Below are 26,775 nucleotides of genomic sequence, written 5' to 3' on the forward strand. Positions count from 1 at the left end.
TATTTAAAAAAAATACACCTGAGAACACTAAAAACCACCTCCCGGGGACTTCCTAGGTGGCGCAGTGGTTAAGAATCCGCCTTCCAATGCAGAGGACATGGGTTCGATCCCTGCTCCAGGAAGATCCCACATGCCACGGAGCAACTAAGCCCGTGTGCCAAAAAAAAAAAAAACCACCTCCCAAGTCCTCCACCTCCAACGTGACCTTATCAGGAAACTTCAGGAGAAGCACCTGCAAGTCTGTTTTGTAAGCTGGGAGATGGATCTTACAAGCAGGAAACTTTCCTACAGATCCAAGACAAGGTCCTTGCCCTGGAGAAGATAATTTTCCTGTAGAGGAGCGTAAACAATCACAGTAGGTTTTGTACTGCTCAGCTTTCACCAAAAGCAGGGTAGCACTGGGGAAAGGTTTGACCTAAATGAGGATTAAACCCGGGGGGTGGGGGGTGGGGGTGGGGGGGAATCCCGAAGGGAGGTCTTTGGGCACTGGGTTTCTCAACCTTGGCGCAAGGGGCAACATCATGCACCAAATAATTCTTGGTTGTGGGGACTGTCCAATGCGTTACAGGATGTTTAGCAGCATCCCTGGCATTTACCCACTAGACGCCAGTAGTGCCCCTCCAAAGTGGTGGCAATCAAAAATGTCTCCGCATACTGCCCATGTCCCATGGAGTTGGGACCAGGTGGGGAATCTATCTGGTTGAGACGCACTGGGCTAGAAAAGAAGTTAGAGGCGGATGGCTGGGTTGGGATTTACAGGTAGGCCAACATAACCTAAAGCATGGCTATGTTGGCAAAGTTTGTGACAGACACCTAGAGGTGTATGTTAGAAATAGATTTAACACATTAAGAAACAGCGGGGAAACTGAGGGCTGATCAGTACGCTAGAATAAAATAAATCCCAACTCGTTTACTGGTTTAACAATGATTAAATAAAAGACAATATAATAAGTAGGGACCAACTTAAAAACCAATCATTGTTACCACCAAGATGCCATGTACCACTAGGTGGCAGCGCTGGACCACGGGAGGTCCTAGATTGACAGGGCAACCTTTATCACTGTTCCAACCCAGCCCCAAATTCAAATACACCCGTGATCATGGGCCCATCCTACCTAACTGAAAACTAGGCCCACCTTATAGTAAGTGTTTACAGCTGCTTCCTCCGACAGCTTAAGTGGCTCTGAAAAGAGCCTTTGGGGTAAAGTAGATGTTCTATTTCGTCCCTTGCGCGCCCTTACTTCGAACTGGTGTACTTAGTAACCGCCTTGGTGCCCTCGGACACAGCGTGCTTGGCCAGCTCGCCGGGCAGCAGCAGGCGCACGGCCGTCTGGATCTCCCGGGACGTGATGGTCGAGCGCTTGTTGTAATGCGCCAGGCGCGACGCTTCGCCTGCGATGCGCTCGAAGATATCGTTGACGAACGAGTTCATGATGCCCATGGCCTTGGACGAGATGCCGGTGTCGGGATGAACCTGCTTCAGCACTTTATACACGTAAACGGAATAGCTCTCCTTGCGGCTCCGCTTGCGCTTTTTGCCGTCCTTCTTCTGCACTTTCGTGACAGCTTTCTTGGAACCTTTCTTAGGAGCAGGAGCTGATTTTGCTGGATCCGGCATCTTCGCAGGAAGAAACGTCACCCGCTAGTAGAAGGGATCCAGACTATATTAAAACGGGCTGGTTACGCGCTACTTATAGAGCCTGTATGCAAATGAAGACTAGAACAGTATTGAGAATTTATTGGTTAATATTCAGCGGTGTCGTCATAGAGGGGTGGAGTCCATGTAAATAAGGTTATGCTCGCGCTTCCTTAGTGGTCCTTAGAACAAATGCCTTGTTAACCAATCAAAACGTTCTATTTCACAGTAACTAGTAAATTGTGTAAAAGGTAGTTTCACCTGTTTGGGGGTCTTTGGTCGTCAAAGTTCGCTTTCACTTGTATATGGTAGAGATCTGAAGCGCCAGCTAAAGACAAATTAACTTTCTCTTATTTTCGCATCTTTTTACTCCTCTGTACTACTTTGTGGAAGTTTGGTTTTGGTTTTTGCAACAATAGCTCGGTTTTTTGTTTGTTCTAACGGTTTGCGCCTTTCTTAATGCTGCAAGGAAGATAGGTTCTTACACATCTCGGGACTCTTGCCCCCATTCTTCTTGGTTGAAATCCTGAGGAACTACTTGGGGACTGAGGATTTTATCTAATATCCGGCCTAGTTCTAGTAACTGTAGAATCGAGCTGAAAACCCATATTGCTATCCTAACAGTTATTACATAATAATGGCCTTTTAATTCATTTCAGTATTCAGATTTGTGGTAACGTTTTGTACCAGCACTTTGGAACGCGTTACGAGCGACTGGTAGAGCGGATTCTATCCTCTTGCCAAGTTTCACAGAAATAGCAAGGTTTGGCGCTCATGTGCTAAGAAATCAAGCCCGCACGTAAGAGCAGTACTAGATCGGAACGACCCAGACCTTGCCTCTGGTGCTCCCCCTAGCGTCTGTCAGCCTTAATTCCATAACCCCATCACCCAACACGTGTGAGACTCCCCAGCCCCCTTTACCCTCGACCCTTGCGTACTGGAGTTCACCGATTAAGCCGAAAGCTAGTATACAGCTGCTCTTTACGAATACGTGGGTGGCTCTGAAAAGAGCCTTTAGATCTCCTGCTTTAAAACCTTACGCCTTAAGCCCGCTCCCCGCGGATGCGGCGGGCCAGCTGGATGTCTTTGGGCATGATGGTCACGCGCTTGGCGTGGATGGCGCACAGGTTCGTGTCTTCAAACAGCCCCACCAGGTAGGCCTCGCTCGCCTCCTGCAGCGCCATCACGGCCGAGCTCTGGAAGCGCAGATCGGTCTTGAAGTCCTGCGCGATCTCGCGCACCAGCCGCTGGAAGGGCAGCTTGCGGATCAGCAGCTCGGTGGACTTCTGGTAGCGCCGGATCTCCCGCAGGGCCACGGTGCCCGGCCGGTAGCGGTGCGGCTTCTTGACGCCGCCGGTGGCCGGCGCGCTCTTGCGGGCCGCCTTGGTGGCCAGCTGCTTCCGCGGGGCCTTGCCACCGGTCGACTTGCGGGCTGTCTGCTTTGTACGGGCCATGATATCTCACTGGTTTTATTCAGCCGCTAAGCAGTCTTATTTATAGACATAGCCTCGTCTTCATTGGGCCAGAAAAACTAGGGATTTCCGAAATTGTAATCTCATTGGCTAGAATTCAATCCTATTTATCGGGCAGAAGATTGTTATGCTAATCTTTTTACTTATAACCTCCCCCTTCCAGTACTTTTTTATAATCTTATCGATCACAGATTTTTGTTTTTAGACCCTTTTTTAAATTGCTGTAACCTTTTTAAGAGCAATTTATAAAGTGTTTTTGCACGCTTGGAATTTATATTTTAGCAGGTTCTTTCGAAATACAAGCATGCCCTAGGTTTCAGCCTGCATTTCCATTTACTAGTTACTGTAACTCCTCTCCCGTATCTAACATTTATTTAGCCCCTGACACTGAGCCTAGCAAGTTAGAGTTACATTATGACTGAGATTCAACAAAACAATATGTAGTTGAAGGAACCAAAAGTTAAACTTAACGTTTACCTGATTCGGATCTCCGCCAAAGCTGCGTGCGAACCCGTAACCAATTTGCAAAGTAGAGCCTTCCGCCTTTTCCCCTTGGAATGCGGTTTCCTCCTCCTCAATCCATAAATGGCTAATTAGGTCCTGTAGACAGAACGCTTTAAGTAGCGGAAGATAAGACCAGAAATATTACTTTCTCCTTTACAGTGGTGAATAGTTTTAAATAGTCAAGTTGCTTATCGATCAGATTTAAAGTTAAAGCGTCAAAGCAAATAAATTTTTTGTTGATTACTGAGTTGCTAGCATATTTTCTTGAATAAAGTGTTTTCTAATGCTTAAAGTTTCATATCTTTTCTGTTCTCTGTAAGGAAATTGAAGATCCTTTGCCTTTTATTTCACATGCTTTGAAGAATTTCTCGGAAAATTGCATGTAATTAAATAACAGTTATGTAAGGCTACTAATGCTTTAAATTGTAATAACTAACATAAAAACTTTTAATCGTACCATTATTTGAGTGAAAAAAAAATTAGTGTATCCAAATCTTGTAAAAACTCAAACCTGAGGACAAAAGCAGGCCCTAGAGGCTCAAAACTTACCTCTGTGGTGTCAGTACGAATGATCATCTTCCTGAAGTCAAAATAAAAGTGATTTTGAGAGGATTTCCTGAACATTAAACACACGGTAGAAACTTGTTATCTTTGTAACAATCTGTGATGTATGGGTGCCTTAGAAGTCACCTTTAATAACAGAATTCTGATTCATCTTAGAAGTCTCTTTAAGCCGCAGCAATCTCCTGCTCTAGGGAGAACTAAAATGTCAGTGCAAAAGTGTAGCCGATGTGAACAACTGTTACCCCCTCCTGTGGTGATTTTGTAATAACGTTTTACACATATAGAGCACTACTCAGTATTTTAAAATTCTCTAACTACACTATCTCATTTAATCCCAACTCTGTGAAATAGATGTGATTTTCCTCATTTTACAGATAAATTGAGTCTCAGAGAAGTTATGGCTCATCCTGAATAAGTAACAAGGCCTGCATAATATTCTAAAGCAAAAGAATGAAATTATAATGGGTTTCCAGTTTCATCAGGCTTGGGGTATATTTTACACACTGAAGAATTTTCCCAGCATACAATCAAATTTCTCAACTGAACTATTCCCATCAGATGAGGAAACTACCCCAGAGCAGGTATCTGGATGACAGCCCAAAGCTGCACACCCAAGTGTCACATTTCTTTGAAATGTTCTTTTTTTTCTTTAACGTATGCACTCTTGGCCTAGCTGTATGGATGTGTTCATTTAAACAAGAAAAAGATTCTCAAGCTGTTTATTTATATAAACTCTAACACTAATGGGACTTATCTTTATAACATAGAGAATAAGAAAATTCCAAGAGTTTTCCTCTGGCTTAACAAAGATATTGAATAAGAATTTCTACTTCTCGGAAAACAGTGATGTCAATTTAGATATTAACTCCAGGGCAACAAATCAAACAAGATAACCAGAATAGTACATTATTTCGGGTCATAGGTAACATTTCTCTGAATATAACAATCTGGGATATATGGTTGCCTTCGATATCACATTTAATAACAGAATTCTGATTCATATTAGTTCAGTTTCACCTAGTCTCCACACTGGACAATAGAGTGATACTCCCGTGAGTGTTCTCAATACACCAACTTTGTCAGAAGCAAGTTTATAATAAAGAAACTCTGCTTTGCTGCAGCTGTGAGGAAGAGGGAATATTTTTCTCATTTAATATTTCTGAAGTTTCTTTCAACAGAAATAATAAGAATCTGCAGTTTTAAGATTGAGTGCTGAAATTTCACTATTTAGTACTGAGAGGAAGAAAACAGGTATGAGAAGCTTAAATTTTACCATAGGAAATAAGCAGAGAAAAGAAAATGTTAATAAGTAAGTTATTAGGTATATAATGTTTTGTATGTGCATGTGTTTCTCCTTAATATAAAAGTAATGAACTAAATTAAAATATATGTTCCAGGAAGACAATTTGTGTTTAGTTTTTGATGTCAAGCGCTGCCAGGGCTTCAAGTACCCCCATTTTGAGACTGAATCTTTGGTTTGTGGGTTAGTCAGGTCATATACCTGCTTCCCTTTCATTCTGAGTGGACTGCAGCCCTCCCTAGACCAAACTGACAAGTCATAAGACTTTGAGATTTTTTTCTTCCCCCATTCTGAGCTAAAATTCTCCCAGCATCCTACTCATTGGATTAAACACTTCCCCCTTTCTACCTAGCCTTAACAGTACTGACTGTACTATACAGTAAGGGGTTGTGCAGTGGAGGAAAAGTTTTCTTCGACCCCCTAGGGTCCCTGGCTAGGTCTGAAAATTAAACTAATACAGACAAATTAACAGGAAAAAAGCACACACATTTAAGTTTCACATGATACAGGAACATTCATAAGGAAATGAAGATGTGAAGAAACAGGCTTGAGTATTTTTATGCTAGATTTGATGAAGGGTGGGCAGTCGTGTAGAAATATGAGGTTAATGAATATGAGGTAAGTGTAGTAAACTGGGGAAACAGCAAGTCCTGCTTGTCAGGATTCTTCTGTGTCCCTTTGTATTTAGAGATACGGATCTCCTTTCCTCTGGGTATAGGGAGAGCACCACTCACAAGAGGGTTTTATGACCTGTTACAGGTGAGAAAGTTGGGGGAAGTGACCTTCCTGCTTCTGTCGTTTTCTCAGAATTTCCTCAGCTTAAAATATTCAATATGCTTAGTGCCATAGTTTGGGGTGGCATGTCCTGAACCCCATCAGTGGCAGTATATGCCACCCCTAATATGCCACTTTGATATAAGGATTATTTTGAACTGAAGGCACTTGAATAACGTAGATGGGGATAAAACCCCCATACGGAAGATATCTTCCCTACACCAGGAAGGTGTACCAGGATGGGGAGTCCTGGGAAGCCAAGAGGAATCTGTACAAACAAACCTTATTCAACTAACCCATATCTTCCTAGTTACTTCTCCACCTAGCTAATTCCCCTAGTTAATTCCACCTGTTTAACTGCCCTAGTCCAGGCCCTTTTGTCTTGTCACATCCCTAGAATTTACTGTGTTTTGTTTAAGAAGGTATATATAAGCTCAGGGCCTATCTAGGTCTTCATTTTCCTTTTGAAGACTCCTGTATACACATAAAAATATTAAAATTTGTATGCTTTTTTTCCTTTTGACCAGGCTTATGTCAGTTTAATTCTTAGGCCCAGTCACAGACTCTAAGCTGTAGAAGAAAGTTTTCCCTCTGCTATAAGTTTATACAATTTCTGGCTTTTCAACAAATAGATCCCTGTGGACTGTAGTTAGTTCAAGTAATATTACACAAAGTATTTTAAAGCTATACAAACAAGAACTTGTTTTGTTTCATTAACCATCCTCATGAGATCTAAGCTACATATTGCAGGAATTTTAAGGGCTATATATATTATTTTTAACATTTATTTATAATAGAAACAAATTGGACTTTTTTTTTAATATTCAGGCCACAATTGTTAGCATGACACAACTCTTCTGGTCTATGGGGAAAATTAGAACAAAATGCTCAAAACTCAAGTGACATATAGCCTGTCTGCAAAAAAAAAAAAAAAAAAAAAGAAAAAAATTTTTTAAACATCTTCCTCCTCAAGGTTCCTTTCATTTAATTTTTTTAATCAACAGTATACATATATTCTTTCATTTAATACTTACAGCTGCATGTGATTTGCCTTCTCAATCTGAATTTACTTGCAACAGGGAAAGGGAGAATTTATTTTGGAGAGAATTTTGTTTAGGTAATGAGTGATTAGACGTCTTAGAGGAGGATGAAGAGTATTGAAAGAGAAATTTGTAGACACGCTTTCTGGATCTGCCTAGGGCCCTGTTCCCTCTGACACCAAAAACCATCCCATCTGTCAGCATTGGCTTGTGGTTGTCTTATCATGTTGCAATCTGGTTGTGTCTTTCTTTCCTGCTAGTGTTTAAAAGCAGTCAAATGCAGGAACCGTTGGCTCCATAAACAATTATTGAGCTTATGCTAGACATTGAACAACATGTCCGTTTACAAAGAAAAATAAACAAAAATCACTGCCAAACACTTAAAAGGGGGGAATATGTAAGATGCAAAAAAGATACAAAATAATCTGACAGGTTCTCTAAGAGTTACTAAAGGGTCAGAAAAGAGCATGTTTCTCTGCCCTGAAGCAGCCAATGGAGAGGAAGACGTTACAGGGGAGGAAAAACAATTTTCCCTCCACTCTTCCAAGTTCTTAGCTGAGACCCCTGTAATAAAAGACAGATTAACAAGAGAAAAACAAACACAAGTTTCTTAAATTAACATGCATACCTCATGTATACATGAAAGATACCCCGGGAAAAGTGAGTAACTCCCTGAGATGGCTTAGAATTCAGACTTAAATACCATCTTAACAGGAAAGAGGGGTCAGGTAGGCCTCTTAGGGAGAATAAATGATTTTTAGGAAAGAAGAACAGGCCCTTAGAATAGCTGGGAGGTATGATACTTCGTGACAAAGTACATCTGAATGGGGTGTTGACTTCTAGTCTCCTCTCCTGTGACAAGAGTCAATTTTCCCTGGTTGATGAAACCCCCTAGGGATGGGATTTCTGTCAGTTGAGTTCCTTTCCAAGGATCTGTCTTTAGGCAGATAAGTTCAAAGAACTTCTGTCCCTGCATTTGCTGTTTTTCAAAGTATTACAGCTCAAAATAATCAATACACCAAAGCAGCATATTTTGAGGCGGCATATCCTGAACTCCTACAGTCATGTTTTTTGGGGTGGCATATGCTACTACCCTTCAACATCTGTTGTGAATTCCAGGGTGTTGATTTACCCACGTGATGCATGGTGCACCATGCAATGAGCAGAGAGAGAACCCCATTCTTATAGGGTGGGGGAGGAGAATATATTCCCTCAGCCCCCAAGGGGGTCACACCTTGGAGATTTTAAGTTTAAACATTTTGATTTTTGGAGATTTTGAGTTTTGAGTTTAAAATGACTGAAGAACAGCCAGGAGAATCTACATGTCTGGAAGCTAGAAGTTTGGATAAAGATATAGATTTAATGTTCATTAGCATATAGAAGGTAGCGCTAAATGAGAGAGGAAAGAGGGAACATAAGTTGTTTGTTGCTGTTTTAGATTTTTTTTAAATAATAAACGTCTCAGAAAAAAAAGCAATTATTTCTGATGCAGAAACCACATCTCTTCCTGTATTCTACAGAAGGCCCTGGTAATGAACGTGCTATTAGTAGAACCCCAATCAATTTCATAAGGCATTTTCTGGTAATGACTCTCAATATGGAGCAGATGTCCTCTTATGAAACCCAATGCAGCAAACTTTGCTAGCTGCATGTGGGGCCTCAATTTGGACAGTGAATTCTGGCTGAAAACGAGTCGGATTTAGGTGATCTGTAGAAATGGAGGTAGAGAAGGCCCTTCAGTCTTCTTTCTATATATACTGCTTTCAGCAGAGCTTTGGATGACAGTGCGTTGGCTTCATTGCCCTCCATGTTAGAAGGCTTGCAGTATAGAGGCCAGTTTTCCTAGGATGTGATTTCTCCTGGATGAGGTGAAATTCCATGCCTCACCAACAAAATAGAGACGAGACTTACGGCGCTCTCTCTCCTTCCCCCTCCACACACATCCCAGGTGCTGCTCTTGAGATGGCTTACTGCGTCTGTCAGTCTAATTGTGGGAACCGCTTTTTGCAGCAGTTTTATGTAACCCTGGTTCCGAAGCCTGGGATCCTTCTATCGGGGTTAAACGCGGCGCTGATGCTCTCTTTTTCTTTCCGTCTCTGGATGCCATTAGCTCTTCCTCTGGTGTTCTCCACTATTTCTTTCTTCCTAGCCTAAATTTAATGTCGTCTAGGGGCCCACAGAGGGAGAGAGACAGAGGAGAAAACAGCGGCGGGATCCGGAAACTTGGATCTGAATTCTCCCGGGGACTTTGGCAAATAGATCTTTTAAAAGATTAGCGTCCGAGCGGGGCGGGGCAATATAGGGGTAGGGGATTAAGAGATACAAACTGCTATGTATAAAATAAATAAGCTAGAAGAATATATCGTATAGCAGAGAATGTATTTTATACACTATTTTATAACTAAACGGAGCCTAATTTATAAAGATATCGAATCGCTATTGGCACACCTGAAGCTAATATAAAATTGTAAATCAACTATACCTCAAAAATAAATAAGTTAAATGAAATAAACAAAAATAAAAGGTTAAGAGTCCGTTAGAGGGAGCTGTGGAGGGTGGAGAAAGAGGGATAGGAAAACAGAAAAGAAATGTCGAGCGGGCGGGGCCCATTTAGACCGCTTCCCGCCCGCGCGCTTTCGGTTTTCAATCTGGTCCGCTACTCTTGTATATCAGGGGAAAAGCCGGTTTGTTCTGCTGCAGAGCTGTCTTTAGAGCACGTCGGTCATGTCTGGGCGAGGGAAGGGCGGGAAAGGCTTAGGCAAGGGTGGTGCTAAGCGCCATCGCAAAGTCTTGAGGGATAACATCCAAGGCATCACCAAACCCGCCATCCGGCGCCTTGCGCGGCGTGGGGGAGTCAAGCGCATCTCCGGCCTCATTTACGAGGAGACCCGAGGTGTGCTGAAGGTGTTCTTGGAGAACGTCATTCGGGACGCAGTCACTTACACAGAGCACGCCAAGCGCAAGACGGTCACTGCCATGGACGTGGTGTACGCGCTCAAACGGCAGGGACGCACCCTGTATGGCTTCGGAGGCTAAACTGCTACTTCTGTGCTACGCGACAACCTAAAGGCCCTTTTTAGGGCCAACCACACAATCATCAGAAGAGCCGGACACTTGCCTACAGTGTAGGTAACTTTGCATTTGGGAGTTGGCTGCCGTGGGGTCAGGAGTCTGGGAGGCGGTGATGCCCAAAAGCGATAGCATCCCTGAAAACCCAAGGTATTAACCGAAAGCTGGCTTTCGCTTGTCTGCCTAAATTTTTGCCAATCTGAAAGGCTATCGGGTTCCAGATTTAAAACACTTCCTGATTTGCTCTTGGGCGTGCTATTATTTGTAATCTTTTGAAGCAGCCTGTGTAAAGTAGTGTGTACTGCACTTTCCAGGTCTACGGTGAGGGAGTGAGCTGGGTGGCTTAACGCTGTGTTCCCATTGGATGATGTTCATTACAGTCTCCTTTCTTGGAAAGGTGCAAGAGCACTAGCAAAACCAAACCCGGTCACCAACCACTCAAGATGAAACAAATAGGTTGTTAGATCAGAGATGAGCTCATTAATACAGTCTTTAAATGCATCTGGAAATTACCTGGCCAGTGTATAAGAAGTGTTTTTGGTGTTAAAGACCCCTCACAGCCTGCTGAGAGTAGTGCCGGTGTGAGGGGCGCGTGCACACATGCACTACATTTAAGGGAGAATTTAGTTAATTTAGTTTTTGAGATGTTTTTCAGTGATAACATTATAAAGAGACAAATGCAGAGACAATTAAATGAATCTTATACAAAAGCTGAGCAAACTTTATAATCTTAATGTAGCTAAGGTTTTGAAGAAGGTTTTGAAAACTTGAAAGCAAGTTTTCAAGAAACAAAACTCAAATATGTGACTTTTCCATTAGGGCCTATTGTAGCCTAGAGAAAGAGACCAGCAGAAACATACCCACCATCAATACAGAAAACACAATTTAATTTTTGACAAGGCAAAAGCAAATTCTCCTTTATCTATATATATGAAGCCATTCTCTATACTACCACGTCTAAATCACCTTGATTAGAATTGAAATGTAGGTCCACACCTCTGGTCCTTAAACCTAATTATAGTTTTGCAGCTATTACATTTGCAAGTAAAAGATTTTTTTTTTAATGTTCTAGGCTTATGACTTTACAACTAAATTTGGCTTGTATGTAGCCAAGAAAAAATTCTACAGAAGAAATTCTGTCAGCTCCCAAAAGATAAGCCAGCTCTTGCTTTATCGATCTCCATACTTGGCAGCTCTCATTAGCATCAAACACTTGGTGAACAAGGTTTAAAAACATAGTGCTTAGCAATGAAGATGACAGAAATTCAAAGTATGTGAGACTTGCCCTTAAGAGCTTACTATCAGAATAGGGGAGAAAAATAGTACATGAATATATACATACATACATACTTACATACTCAGCTCAAAAGTACATGGTGGCACATATTCGATTGATATGATGAGAAATGTAGACAATGATTACTTTAGGAGTCCTAACACCACAGAAGTCAGTGGCTGCTGGGAAATGAGCAGCTGTTGGCTGTGCAGGTGGGGTTTGTGTCAAGCTGTTAAGAAGGAGCAGAGTGCCTAGCATCGTATTAAGAGATAGATACAGTAGAGGCGAGGGGAAGGATCACCGAGGGAGAGGCAGGAATAACGTTTTTGAAGATGTCGAAGTGAGAAATAAATATGAGGATTCGAAGTTCAAGATGTTTCATCTTCCCTTTAAATTAAAGTCTCAAGTGCAACGGATGGCATTTGTATTTCAAACATCACTTTTTTTTTAAACTTTTTTAGCTTTTTTTAACTTTTTAGGCAATGCAGATTGATTTTTAACTTTTTAACTTTAAAGGCAATACAGATTGAATATGTCTGATCCTCGCTGAGATACTCTGGAGAAGGAGATATCAAAAGTTTGAAGAGAAATCAAAGAATAAAAGAAGGGGTTGGGGGAACATGTCCATTATTTAAACTAGTGGTTCTCAAAGTGTGGTGTCTAGTCTAGGAGCATCAGGTCACCTGGGAACTTATTAGAAATGCAAAATCTTGGACCCACCCCGGACCATGAGAAACTCTGGGAGGGGAGACCTAGCAATTTGTATTTTAACAAAACCTCCAGTTGATTCTGAAACACATTAAAGTTTGAGAGTGCCTGATCTGGGTAAAAATTTTCTTTAAATTCAACAAAGATATTTAGAATCTGAGTATATGTTGCCCTAATTTGTTTACCATAATGTTAAATTTTGCTTTCTTTGATAGAAAAAACATTATGTGAATGATCCTAACAAAATTTTTGTAGGATGAAATATTACAGGAAGAAAAAGGTAAAATAGCTTATTTCCTCAAAGCATTTGGGGCAAAAAAAAAATGTGTGAATGAAAAATGTAGTTAGCTTGTTTTACTGAATATTATTGGTTTGGTTTTTTTTTTAATAAATTTATTTATTTATTTTATTGGCTGTGTTGGGTCTTCGTTGCTGCACACGGGGTTTCTCTAGTTGCGGTGAGTGGGGGCTGCTCTTTGTTGTGGTGCATGGGCTTCTCATTGTGGTGGCCTCTCTTGTTGCAGAGCACAGGCTCTAGGCGCATGGGCTTCAGTAGTTGTGGCACATGAGCTCAATAGTTGTGGCTCACGGGCTCTAGAGCGCAGGCTCAATTGTTGTGGCACACGGGCTTAGTTGCTCAACGGCATGTGATATCTTCTTGGGGCAGGGATCAAACCCATGTCCCCTGCATTGGCAGGTGGATTCTTACCCACTGCGCCACTTAGGAAGTCCGGTTTGTGTTTTTAACAGTATTGAATTTTGTAATCAATGCATTTTTTTTTTTACTCCTGTTTCTCTAAGATCTTGTCCTTTAACCATTAATTATACATCTTCTTTACAGTGATTTTAATAGTGATTCCTGTTCCCACCTTGTCTACTCCACTAACTACTATTATAATAGAGCATGACTGAATCCTCTGTTAGCCCTATCCAGACTCTGAATATTGCCCAATTACAGTATATGCATTATGCATATTTTTGTGTTAATAAATGGCTTTGTTTTTGTCATTCTTAACCATCTGTAACAGGAATATAATGCTCTGATTTGCTTTTTTTGTTTTGTTTGTTTTTAAATTTTATTTTATTTGGCCATGCCACAGGGCATGAGGGATCTCAAGCCCCGGACCAGGGATCAAACCTGTGTCCCCTACATTGGGAGCCCAGAGTCGTAACCCCTTAACCACCAAGGAAGTCCCAATGCTCTGGTTTGCTAACAAAATAATTTCTTTCCCATTTCCACCCCTGAGTGGCTCAAGTACTCTTTGTAAGCCAGCTCTGGCTGCCAACTCTTCCCTTCCCTGGGTGAATTCAGGACTTCCACTAGAATATATGTATACAAATTATTCTTGTCCAGTCTGCACGTCTACTTCCATTTCGATCATAGAGGTACTTAAGTGTCCCACTGGCTAATCAGACGTCACAATGGACCAGTCTGAAGTCTTACATTTCTTTTCCAGGCTCCCTACTTCTCTGATGGCAGCGTTACCGTCCCCAAAACTAGATGCTCCTGTTGTCTTTCACAGCATTCTTATTCGCTTCCTTTGAAACCTTTTACTCTGAACTTTATAGTCTAGCTATTGATGAACATGTTATTTCTCTACTTGAGCCAAAAGGATAGAATTATCATTAATGCAGAATATTACTAGTATATATATAAATATGTATGGATGTGTAGAGAATTATCAGGAAGCATGATCACAAAAATTTAAGTACTTTATGGATGTTGGTATCTGTTATAGTCATTGAACATTTTGAATGCCATGGAGCAACTAAGCCCATTCGCCGCAACTACTGAGCCTGAGCTCTAGAGCCAGCGAGCCACAACTACTGAGCCCACGTGCTGCAACTACTGAAGCCCGTGCACCTAGAGCCTGTGTCCCACAATGAGAGAAGCCACCGCAATGAGAAGCCCATGCACTGCAACGAAGAGTTGCAGCTAGAGAAAGCCTGCATGCAACAGTGAAGGCCAACTCAACATAAAATAAAATTAATTAATTTTTAAAAAGTGCATATATGTATATGTATATATATATATATATATAAATCACCGGGGAAGTGGGAGTCAGTATAGCCAGAATTTAGAGAGCAAAGGAAACAGTGGGTAAGGCAGGTACGAACAGGTTGGCAGGCCAGATTTTTCAGAATTAGACCAGAAAAACATGAAGTCATATTAAAGAATCAAATAAACTCCCCAGCTGACTTGATTGTTATAATGTGTTAAATGTATTACTTAAGAATATTTAATTCTTCTACAGAAAATAAAAGAAACAAAGAGTATAAAAGAAACTTATAACAAGTAAGCATAGCCTGTGAGAGATGTTAGATATACAGTACATTGAGCATCTTCCTACACAGACATAGGAAGGTGTGGTGACCAAGTAAGGACCATATCAAGTATTCATGAGGCACATTCATGCCTCTATCAGTCATCCATTGGTGACAACCACTGTTGCCCAAAATGTCCTCTGCATGCTAAACACAGGGAAGTCTGTAGCTATTTAGCAGGTTATTGGTGAATTACAACTATGGTCAGGTCTACTTGACCCTGTATCTCACTGACGGAGCAAGCATAAGTTAGATTCAGGCACCTTCTTTGAGTCCCCTTGCCCACTCTTCCCTCTAGTCCCATAACTGCAGCATCAGTGAGGAAGACCGATGCCGCAGAGCAAGACAGGACAGGACACTGTGTAACCCAGGACTGGATACAGTGTTGTACTTCCCCCATGAATGAACCCTATTCTAAGTGTGTTAACTTCACTCATCACTTTCCCCTTGCTCCTTGTTTTATGTTTTACATGGACTCAATTAACTGTGTGATTTGAACATCTTCATTTGGCCTATGAGCCTTTCTGTTCCGTGAACTCTGGGATTTCTTATCTGGTGGTAGAGTAGAAGACTCCGATTATAGCAAAGTAATTTCTTACCATAACAACCTTATTAGAGAAGAGGGCTGGAAACAGGGAGGGGAGGAGGGAACATAGGGTTGTGGCCATCCAGGTACCCTCCAAGGCAGATGTACCCTGACTCTCTAGTAAGAATTTCCGGTTCTTGCAGTGAGGCAGCCTTGCGAGTGAAATGGCATCCTGGCTGAATAATGGCAGCCACTGAGGTCATCTGCCTTCCTGCTCTTCCCACTTTTCTGATTGTAGTTTGGCTTCCCATATACATTTGCCTGCAGGGAGCCAATGGGCTGATCAGTTACACTTCTTGTTGGAAATTCAGAGCATGAGTTCTGGAACCAGATTATTCAGGTTAGGATTTTAACTTCGCATTTACTAACAGTGAAACCTGAGGGAAATTCCTTAATCTCTGAGCCTCATGTCCTTTATCAGTAGCATTAGGCTGAAAAAGAATACCTACTGTATCGGGCCTTTTTGTGGATAACATATATTAATATTTATAAAAACAATTAGCACTATGGCACTCAATAAATGCTAATTCCTATGAACGATAGCAATTATTATTGGAGTTTATGCATCTGTCCCTCGAGTCTGCTCAGTGGGATCTAGTCCCTCAGAGCCTACCACCCGTGACCTACCAACAAAATGAAATTTCTAAGCCTACAGAGCCAAGGACCAGAGACTGGAATGGAGTGAACATGGCTCTGATGACCTGTACGCGTGGCCACCAGCCTTTTATTTCCTTTTCTACCACCTCACAGTGCAGTAAGACTGAAGGCAATAACTTCCCAAACATTAAATACAAAATCCAAGTAGCAAAGGAAGAGAAAAGGGGGGAAAGATCAACCAAAGAAACACAAATCCAAAATCAAAATCTGACTGAGGAAAATTCAATCATGAGTTCAAAGTTTAGCCCTGAGCAGGGATTCTGATTGGCTGGAGAGGGCCTGCTACCTTAAGAAAGAAAGTTTGCAAGAGGATCAGGAAATGCTTAATATTTTGTTCATCCTGTCTAAGAGGGACCATGAGATTCAAAACTAAATAACAAACTGACCAAATTTAAAAGTTTGCTGATGTCCAGAGCCAGTTGAACCAAAACTTTTAGATTGCCAGTTTACAGTTTAGCAATACCTATCAAAAAACCCTTCAGATATACTGAAAATGTACCTCAATTATATGTACAAGGATAATAAGTTGTACCAGTGTTTTCAGGAGTAAAAAGCTGGAAAATACCTAAATATTAATTAGTATGAGTCAGTAAATAAATTAAGAAATATCCATTAAATGAAAACTATGCATCCTTTAAAAAGAATAAAGCTAATTGATTCAGAAGCACTTCTATATCTATGAGTTGAGAGGACTCTCTCTCTCTCTCTCTATATATATATATATATACCTCAAGATCATGCACCTTACTTTTTTCACTTTTATATAAAAATTATACAAATAATTTTTTACTTACATATTTCACTTATAGATAAAATATATTTTTAAGAAAAAAAAACAAAGGGCAGGACAGTGTGTCTTCTGTGTTAATTGTCTTAAAAGAACATTGGTAAATAAATATAGCTGTATTGGTAAATAAATAAAACATTTTTCTGGAAGTACATATAAGAAATCTGTAACAGTTATTACCATTGTGAAGAGGAAATAAAGTAGGAGACTGGGAAGAGGAGGATTTTACTTTTCATTTTATTCCTTTCTATACTGCTGGATTCTCTCTCAAGTAGAGTATCACTGTGTGTATGTGTGTGTGTGTATCAACAGAAATAATCTAGAGAGTAGGATTATGAGCCATTTTGTTTTTCCTTTTTAAGCCTTTATTATAAAAAACAGTCAATGTTTTAAAAATATAGGAAGGGTGATAAACCATCTCAAAATGCCTAGCACAGTGTCTGGCATATTTATTTATAAATAAATATTAGTTAAATCTTTAAAAATAGAGTTGTATAAATTGAAAAGGAAAAGAATTTACTAAACATATGTCTATTTTTCAGCAGGCAATCCCCTGGGTGATTTTGCATATCAGTCTTTTTTTTCTTTTTTTTAAGTTAATGAGGCCTGATGATAGGTGTGCTTCTCAGCTGGTCTCACTGCGCCCTAAAGAGATGAATCTTGGAGAACCCTGAAATCAGGCAGAAGAGATTAGATACAGTAGAATAAAGCCTGGAATCTTTGTTGATTCTTGAACAAATTGAGAGTGATATTTTGGGAAGTTTAGTCTGGCTGAGGTGTGCAACGTAGACTGAAGGGGACAGAGAATTAGAAATTGAAATGAGTTAGGCTGTTGCAAGGCTTATAGGGCCCTGGACAAGAATGCTGGCAGCAGGATTGAAGAAGATTGGAAAAATAGATGGAGCTGGAAGGAAGCACAGAAACCTCTGGTTTCTATAAACATGAAGTCGTCATTGGGGTTGAATTTAGATACTGCTCTTTGATTTGAATTAACTTTTCAACAAAAGAATAATGAGTAATAGTTCCCATCTATTGAATACCTACTATGTACCATTTATATAGTTTGCATAGCTCACAAATCTTCAGAGCAACCCCAAAAGGTAGTTATCCCCATTTTCAAAGCAAGAAACTGATGTTCATGCAGTTTAAGTAAACTGGCATTCTCTGATACACTATGAGGCTCCTGAATCTTACTAAAATATTTGCCTAAAATTTGAAAACCCCACATAATCTGAGAATCTTTAATACATTTGCTACATTTATTTACTAGAACCATATAATATTGATTCTGGAAAGGACCCAAGAAATCATCTGATCCAATTTCCTCATGATATTTTTCCTCTGGTTTTAGGACAAAACTCTACTCTAGCTTCCCTTCCTCAGCAGATGCCTAAGTGATGTAGATTCCTTAGAGGCCCCTCCTTTGATCCCTTTATAAGCTCTTCCCAGGGACTCACGGGTTCCTCTAGCTCCTCCGGCCAGATAAGAAAATCCAGCTGGTCTCTAGTTCTGCCTCCAGATCCACAATCCCAGCTGCCTGAAGGACATGGCCACTTGTCGCTGCCCATTGCCAGCTCTGACTCCGTATGGCCTGAACTCTTCAGCAGCTGCCCCTCCCAGCTGCCTATTCCTGTGAAGGTGGCATTATCCTCCCAGTCACTCAGGCAGGAAGGTCTCAAGACATCTTTGATTACTTTCTGCCGCAATAACCTCCTTCTATCCCTATCCGGTTCAAGCAATCGTCTACGTGCAATCCCATCAAAACTTTCCCTACAGTGCATTTCTGTGGCTGGTTGCCTTTTTCCTCTCATCCTCAGCACCTCTCATCTGCTCTATCCCTGAGGTCTGGCACTTGGCCACCTGCCTTAGGTGCTGCTCACTTCCGACTCCTTTCGCACCCCCACCACGGATTAGCCCTCTTTGTACACAGCTGTTACCACCTGCTTAAGGCATTACCCCGTTTTGGTTTTCCCCACTTTTCTTACTCTCTTGTCCCATTTCCCTATCTTTTCCTCCACCACCCCCCATAGAAAACCATCCTACTATGTTTACACTATCTTTTTATTTCTATGTGTGATTGCAAAATATATTGTTTTTAAAATTTTAGTAAATAATATTCTTTTAGATCTCATTTCTTTATTTCTCTCAGAATTATGTTTTTAAGATCTGTCCTTGTTGTATGTCTACATAATCCACTGTCTCTTATTGCTGCAAAGTGCCCCATGGAGTGTATCCACCATATTTTCTCTACCCACCTGTCCAGTGATGAATGCCCACATTGTTTTGAATGTTCCATCATACTTGTCATGTTCTCTGATAGACCTGTGTGCGAATTCCTTTTGGATAAATACCCAGAAACAGAATTGCTGTTCCCTATGATGTGTAACCTTAATTGGCCTAAGAAGCACCCAAACTGCTCTTCAGAATAGCTGCCCTAAGCCACACCCCGCCAGCCTGGCACCAACTAACTAAGCCCTCCGTCCCGGCCAACCCATAGCATTATTCAGCTTTCCATGATTGGCCAGAGTATCCAGTATAAAGTGATGTCTCATTATTGCTTTAACTTGTCTTTCTCTGGTTATTAATATTTGTAAGTATCTCTACATATGTATGTTAATTTTTTTGCTCCTTCTTCTATAATCCTTTCCCCTATACTGTTTACATAGTAAAATTTAACCCCTCCCCAGTTTGGCATTCAAGACCCCAAATAAGCCAGCCTCAAAATCCCATCACTGAAAAGTCATTTCCTATTTCTGGCCTTGGTCCACCCTGTGAACCAGCCACCACTCACAATTCTCCTTGTCTTTTTCTGGTTCCCCGTCCCACCCCAAGTTGTCCTACATGAATATCTCCATGAGTCCCTCAATTAGAACTGACCTTTTCCTCTGATCTTCCAGGTAATTCATCTGCACCTTTCTCCACTACCTACCACAGCTCATCTTCATTAAAGTGCATGTCTTCTTACAGAGCCTAAAGATATGGTTCCTGTTTCTGTAAACTCATATACATGTCTCCTGCTATGAAGAGTTGCCAGGCTTCTTGTTTAAATATTTATTTATTTATTTATTTATTTATTTATTTATTTTGGCTGCACAGGGTCTTAGTTGCGGCATGCGGGATCTTTTTAGTTGCATCATGCAGACTTCTTAGCTGCAGCATGCATATGGGATCTAATTCACCAACTAGGGGTGGAACCCAGGCCCCCTGCATTGGGAGCACAGAGTCTTAACCACTGGACCCACCAGGAAGTCCCAGCCACACTTCTTGTTGAACAAAAAAGTAAGAATTTTTAATTTGAGTGATGATTTTACTTTATTTCTTGTAATTTTTTCTATTGCAGTGGTTTTCAATTGCATGTTGTAACCCATGAGCAGGTGATAAAATCAATTTAGAGAATGGGAACCAGTATCTTTTATTAATGAAATAAAATAGGATTGAAAACATCAAGGTACATCCCAAACAAAAAATATCCTTTTGTGTAACTTGTTTCAATTTTTAGATATGTGTGACTGTGCAGGGGGTCATATTGTTTGGAGTCAGCAGAAATCAGAGCTACTATACATATACAGTGATACTGTATCTCTGTATGTGATTATTGTGTGTTTTTCTTCTGAAACAATGAATCTAATACAAAAAGAAAAGTAAAACACAAGACCCAGTTCCACTTCTGCTGTCTTCAGGCTGTGTGACCCACCTTCCCAGATATCTCTCCTTCACCAGCTTTAGTTTCTTCAGCTATTCAATAGAAACTTTAAAAGCCCTTCTTCCTGTCCAGGGATATTGTGAAACTGAGGGAGAGTGAAAGATGAGTCATAAGCCTTCTAGGAACCTGGGTATTCTTACTTCATGGGCCACATAATCTAGAAGTTGGCTGTGTACTGAAAATTATTCACCAATTTGTGTGTGTGTGTCATTCTTTTTTCCATGACATAATTATAATTTGGACTTACATCAGTTCACATTAATGTCACTAATATTTACATCATTGATATTAATGATGCTACTAATAATGATTTATGACCATCTGTAAGGCTCTGTTCTAAGCACTTTGTATGGGCTGTATCATCTCTTTTCATCCTCACAGCAATCCTGAAGTGGGTACAATTATGATCCTGCTTTACACATGAGAAAACAGAGATCCCAGTCTAGGGTCAGGAGCCCTGGCCCTATCCCCTAAGGGGTTTCAGGCATCAGTCCCAGCTCATTGCAGTGATGACCCTAGACTTCTGTTTCCCAACTGCTTTCTCTCCTCTGCTATCCTTCCTCCCCTTCCTAATGCTCTTTATACATACTTCACTCTCTGCTCCTGATCACATCCCAATTCCATACCAAGTTCCCCAAAATCCTGTCAGTAGGGCTGAATCTTATATCGTTGTGGGTGTAAAAACAGACACTCCTCCCTGGATATTCTGCATTCAGGAATAGACTGTGGGCACTGGCAGAAATGTAGCTCAGTGAACTCTTCTCTCAGTTCTTGCCACCAGGAGCAGGCTGCCTGGGAGTGTTGCCATTTGTGGGCAAGGGGAACCTGAGCTTTCCAGATGCCCTGCCCACAGGTAGTTTCCTGCTCCCATGTTCTGGGACCTCCCCCCCACCCAAGGACTTTGGAAGTTCTTCCCAGAGATTCAGTCCAGGCCAGCTCTTGATCTGTAACTTCAAGGACCCCAAGAACTGGGAGCATCTTCTGCCTAACTCCCTCATATAAGGCAAAGAATTGAAGTCCAGGAGAATTAGATCCCTCATCAAGCATTTCCTGACCACTTATGGTGTTCTAGGCACTGCTTGGGTGCTGGTGTCACAGAGAGGAACAGGAACCAATCCTGACCCAGAGGAATGATACCAGCCTAATGCCAAGGGTAGGGAATAGGAAAGGATGTTAGGATAGATTGGGTGAGAGGCAAGAAGGAGGGCCCAAAGAGATAAAAACAAAGAAGAGAAAGGGAAGAAAGAATGAGCAGATTCTCAGGGCTACCAAAAAAGGGGGGGGGGACATTCTGGAGAGAAGAAATGGAGTGTGTGAAGACACTGTACACTTGGGGATTGCAGATGTTCTAAGGAGCTAGAATCTTCTTGTTCAGCTGGCAGAGCACCTGAAACCTAGAGAGGGTTTGGGAAATACCAGGAACTAGATGTGTATTAAAATGATTTTTATTGGAGTTTTTTAATTTAATAATTATTAATGAGTAACTAAAAGTAATTGAATACTTTTTCTAGACCAGGCACTGTGCTAGGTACTTTACAGTTACTGTCATTTTTAATATTTCCAACAACACTATTAGCAAGATACTGTTGTCCCCATTTTACAAATGGGAAAAGTGAGGCCTACAGAGATTTACTTGCTGAAGTCACATACCTGATATATGGGCAAGACCAGGATTCAAACGCAGGTTTGTCTAACTCCAGAGTCCCTACTAGTCATTAACCTCCACTGCTCTGACGGCCATGCAAAGGAAGGTGAACTTTATTTTGAAGGGAACAGGAAGGCGGCAGGAGAAAAAAAAATTTTTAAGAACTTTTATTGAGATATAGTTGACATACAATAAACTGCATATATTTAAAGTGTACAATTTGATTTCTTTTTCTTATTAGTAATCTACATATGGCAATCCCAATCTCCCAATTCATTCGCCTGCAACCCTCCCTGCTTTCCCCACTTGGTGTCTATATGTTTGTTCTCTACATCTGCGTCTCTATTTTGAGGCAGAAAATTTTTAAGAATGACAGTGACGGGCTCAAAAAACATTTTAAAAAAGACAGCTCTCACTGAGTGGATGCGTAGTAGCAAGGCAGAGTCAAGTCTAAATATTTAATCCTCTAGAACAGACCTGGTGAAGGTGTCAGTTAAGACACAGACCATAGATGGATGGAGAGAGGGTGATAGACTTGAAAGTCAGATAGTAGATTTGATAACACTTGCTGACTCATGAAATTTGGACGAATGACAAAAGAAAGGAACTGCTGAACCCCAACGGATGTGGGAGGGGGAGTGAAGGTGCCTTTCAGTAAGATGGGGAATATGGAAGGGAAAAAATAGCTTTGGGAAGCAAGATAATGCAGTTTTGGAAATTAGCTGAGTTTGAAGCACCTGTTATCCATCCAGAAGGACCTGGCCATCAGACAGTTAGAAATATTGATGTAGAGCTCAGGACAGGGGTCTCTGCGGAAGATACCAATTTGGGAGAACTTGGTAGAGAGCAGAGATATGGAAAGCCATGATCTCACTTTAGTTTCAAGGAGAAACACAAAACAAACCAAGAAAACAGCCAAAGCCGGCATGGGTGAAACCAGAAATATTGATGGGCCTGGCAGAGAAAGAGAACATGAGAAGGCTGAGATGGGGTCCTTGAGAAGGATAAGGATGATCAGGAGAGGGTGTGAACCCAAAGGTCAAGTCCTCTTCCAAGGAAGCAAATGTAGTATCAACACGGCAGGTAGTTTCTCTCCACACATGCCCATGCACCTGTCCTCCACCACCTCCCCTAAGGCAGAATTAAACCTGAACAAAGACTGTTTTGGTATTCCTAAAAATCGCAGGTTTGGGGTACACTTTCCCTGAAAGCAATTTAACCATGTAGAACCTAATCACTAGAGGAAAAGCATTTATTTACCTTGTCTTAATTATCCTTTAACTTTTAACATGAGAGTAAAGACTAAGTACAGAAATTATTAAATGTCAAAACTCACATTTTAAATTGTTTTTTTGCATCAATGAATTCCATTTATGCTGGTCTCCCAAACAAATAGATTTGAAAGATTGCTGTGAGGGTAGGCCTTTACAGCAACAGGAACACAAAATTTTATGCTATCCCTGACTGGATATCAAAAATGCCACTAAACTTCCCTTGAGATTCACACAGAAAGATTTCCTGGACCTTAAGGGTGCCCAGGCATGTAAAACAAAGCCATGTGATCTCAGAGGCAGGCAGAGGATGTGGAGCACTGACACCTGACATGAAATTGCAGTTTCCAGGGTCTGCTCAGCTGCTCCTGAACCTGAGATGCTAGACAAGTCACTCACCAGAGAACCTCAAGCTGTACGCCAAAAGGCCCTGTGTCTCTATGTCCCTGAAGGTTTTACCATGAGGATGGATGAGATAGTGACCCACACACCCCTTAAAGTCACTACTTCCTAACTCAGAGTACAGGCCCAGGCCCTGGATCCACCCTGTATTGGAGGCCTAAGCAGGTAATGAGTCTAGGCAGAGACCGAGAGGCATGCTCTGGGAATTGCTGTGACCCTGCAGCAGAAACACATGGCAACCTGTAGCAGGAGGGGCCACAGTCCCTACACTGCTCTCCCCTTTTCTGACACATCTCAAAAGACTTAACTAAAGCTTTAAAAAAAATAAGTATCCTTCCTTTTCCGCCGCCCCTCTGTGAAATCTCATTGATCTCTATAATGAATGCTTTTAACCTGTCACTGCGCTTGAGACAAAGCAGAAAACAGAAGTCTTGGCCTCTTTCAAGATAAGTGACTGAGGTTAAAAAGAGGTGTCACCTAAGACCTGTACAGCCTCTGTATCTGAGCTCTGTGGAGATGGGCTCTGCAAGACCTTCCCCCACGCCACTGCCCACTGGAGGCCTTGCACGTCCACCTCCCAAATGATACAAGAATCATCTCTAAGGCCTCCATTCTATTTCCTAACAGTGGGGAACTTCATCTCCCCAAAGGAGAACCACGTTCTGCCTGTTTGATCTCTTCCCAAAATTTGAGCTCAGAGCCTCACTTCTGTTCTTTCACTGAGTAATCCAAAGCCTGAGGACCGACTTCCCACATCTCAATAAAACTTGTGAAGATACTACCAAGTCTGGGCAGAGGATCCAAACAAAGGTTGAAGCTTTCAAAGATTACTTCACGGAGTAGAGTGAGTCTCACTCTGTAAATGGGCAGAAAAGCAATGCTTTTAAAGCCCAGCTTACGAAAGTGGCCATAGGATTTGTACAAAGACCCTGCCATCCACGCCACGGGTTTTGATTATAAGTAGAGGGTGGAAGTAAGGCCTCAAGTTAACTTGAAGCCCAGAAATGACTCTCTTTACCCGGCAGAAACGGGGCGGGACGGAGCTGGCGATTTCCCTCCAGAGCCGGAGAGCCACGCCGGGTGGGGCCCTTTGCAGCGGGCGTGAGGGGGTCCGATCTGCCCGCGGCTCTCAGCTGCCTAAAAGGCCAGCCCCCGCGCGCTCAGGCCCGCGAATCCCGAGCGTCCCCTAGTGACTCCGCCTGGCCTCAACCCGTGCCCCCCACCCGCCACCCTCCCGGGACAGATTACAGCTGTGGGCCACGGTCGAGTACGAAGACGCCCCAGAAGAGCCCGACCCTACGGGAGGACCCGTGGCCTCCTCCAAAAGGCGAAGCTGGGCGCCCTAGCCGCGCCCGAGAAAGCGGCGGCAACCTCGCCAGGCCAGACAAGCAGACTCACCAAACTCATAAGCCCTTGGCACCCCGGGAGGCGGCCAGCAAGCAGGGCACTAGGCCGGACACCTGACCCTCTAGCCTGTCTGCTGCCAGCGCAACGCTCTGCCCGCCCTGACGCCCTCTCCTCCCCGGGCACGCGAGGGTCCGCCGGAAGCGCACGGCCAAGTGGCACAGCTTCTTTCAAGGGCACTTGTGGGTGGCTCTGAAAAGAGCCTTTGGTTATGATGGAACCTCGAGGCGAGCGCACACTTCTTAAGCCCGCTCCCCGCGGATGCGGCGGGCCAGCTGGATGTCTTTGGGCATGATAGTCACGCGCTTGGCGTGGATGGCGCACAGGTTCGTGTCTTCAAACAGCCCCACCAGGTAGGCCTCGCTCGCCTCCTGCAGCGCCATCACGGCCGAGCTCTGGAAGCGCAGGTCGGTCTTGAAGTCCTGCGCGATCTCGCGCACCAGCCGCTGGAAGGGCAGCTTGCGGATCAGCAGCTCGGTGGACTTCTGGTAGCGCCGGATCTCCCGCAGGGCCACGGTGCCCGGCCGGTAGCGGTGCGGCTTCTTGACGCCGCCGGTGGCCGGCGCGCTCTTGCGGGCCGCCTTGGTGGCCAGCTGCTTCCGCGGGGCCTTGCCACCGGTCGACTTGCGGGCTGTCTGCTTTGTACGGGCCATAGCGAACCAAGATACCAACTTACCAGCGCCGCGCCGCGCAGGGACAGTAACCGGGGTCCCGCCCGCCGTGGCAGTCTTTATAGGCACAGTCTCTTCCCGATTGGGCGGGACAATAATTGAAAGTCCCGCGCTGGTTGTCCATTGGCTGTGACGTCATCCGCCCTAGCGCCACTGATTGGCTTGGGCGGAATCCTCCCTGTCCCCGCCCACCCGCCTCCCTTTCTGCTTTCCACTTTGCCAACAGTTTCCCCTGCCTTGTTGTGCCTTTCAGGGTGGGAGTCATTTTTGAGCGCAACTGTGTCACAATGTTCCTCCTCAGCCCTTCACTCCCTCAGAACACGCTACCCGCGACCCCCTCTTCTTTTCTACGCTTTCTAGCTCCCGAATTGAACCTCAACCTTCTGTTTGCCCGCCACCCCCGGCCCCCTGAACGCCCTTCCCTTTTCAGAGCCCCCCAGCCTAGTTGGCTTCACGGACCGTTGCGTGGGTCTTTTCGTTTTCGTTTCTACGCCTCTCGGTGCTTTTCGGATCGGAAAGTCACCTGCGCCCGCTCCGGGCGCAAGATTCCGCCTCCGAAAGCCTAAGCGGGGACCTGTATCTCCGCCGCGAAGGAGCCCTTTTCTGTTTGTTTTCCCCTTAAGCCAGTCGACTCACAAGCCAAAACTCAGGTCCGCCACACTCCCGAAAACGGTCCTCTCCCGCAACCGACTGGGGTGCACGGGGTGTGTGCGTGAGGGGGAGGGGACGTCCCCTTGGTACTAGACCTCAAGCGTTGGGCAAAGGCCGGGGAGCAACTAGAGTTGCTTCCTAGGCATGGCGGGCCGCCTGCTGGAGTGCTGAGAACGCAGTCCACCGCGGCGCCCGAGAGGCTTGCTACCTTCACCCGAGTTCGTTAAGCCCTAGGACCCTCCGGCCCCCGCCCACCAAAATCCGAATAAAGTATTCAAAGATTCCGGAGGTGAGGGACGGCTGGGAGTAGAGGGCAAATGGCACTCCCCC

General features: G+C 43.1%; 3 protein-coding genes across 3 annotated transcripts; 1 reads left to right on the forward strand and 2 right to left on the reverse strand.

Moving 5' to 3' along the window:
• Positions 1-1,177: 1,177 nt before the first annotated feature.
• Positions 1,178-2,060, reverse strand: LOC130845047 (histone H2B type 2-F). The gene has a single exon (XM_057721634.1). The coding sequence runs from the start codon at positions 1,616-1,618 to the stop codon at positions 1,238-1,240; it is 381 nt and encodes a 126-aa protein (XP_057577617.1). The 5' UTR covers positions 1,619-2,060; the 3' UTR covers positions 1,178-1,237.
• Positions 2,061-2,678: 618 nt separating this feature from the next.
• Positions 2,679-25,776, reverse strand: LOC130836112 (uncharacterized). The gene is made up of 5 exons (XM_057708124.1): positions 25,372-25,776; positions 24,738-24,856; positions 18,156-18,420; positions 10,107-10,341; positions 2,679-3,095 (listed from the first exon to the last, which is right to left on the reverse strand). Exons 1-5 carry the CDS (start codon positions 25,774-25,776, stop codon positions 2,680-2,682), a joined length of 1,440 nt encoding a protein of 479 aa, XP_057564107.1. The 3' UTR covers position 2,679.
• LOC130845053 (histone H4) lies at positions 10,008-10,337 on the forward strand. Its single transcript, XM_057721643.1, has one exon. It carries the CDS (start codon positions 10,015-10,017, stop codon positions 10,324-10,326), a length of 312 nt encoding a protein of 103 aa, XP_057577626.1. The 5' UTR covers positions 10,008-10,014; the 3' UTR covers positions 10,327-10,337.
• Positions 25,777-26,775: the final 999 nt, after the last annotated feature.

This window comes from Hippopotamus amphibius, chromosome 1 (assembly GCF_030028045.1).
Source record: "Hippopotamus amphibius kiboko isolate mHipAmp2 chromosome 1, mHipAmp2.hap2, whole genome shotgun sequence".
NCBI lineage: Eukaryota > Metazoa > Chordata > Mammalia > Artiodactyla > Hippopotamidae > Hippopotamus > Hippopotamus amphibius.

Bases quoted from the DNA above. Each gene is read 5' to 3' on its own strand.
- LOC130845047 (XM_057721634.1), bottom strand. From the start codon at position 1,618: ATGCCGGATCCAGCAAAATCAGCTCCTGCTCCTAAGAAAGGTTCCAAG.
- LOC130836112 (XM_057708124.1), bottom strand. From the start codon at position 25,776: ATGGCCCGTACAAAGCAGACAGCCCGCAAGTCGACCGGTGGCAAGGCC. The intron at 18,421-24,737 runs GTAAAGAGAGTC...TGAACCGGATAG, and splicing joins TCCCGCCCCGTTTCTGCCGG to GGATAGAAGGAGGTTATTGC. The intron at 3,096-10,106 runs GTGATGCCTTGG...AAAACCAGTGAG, and splicing joins GGCGCCGGATGGCGGGTTTG to ATATCATGGCCCGTACAAAG.
- LOC130845053 (XM_057721643.1), top strand. From the start codon at position 10,015: ATGTCTGGGCGAGGGAAGGGCGGGAAAGGCTTAGGCAAGGGTGGTGCT.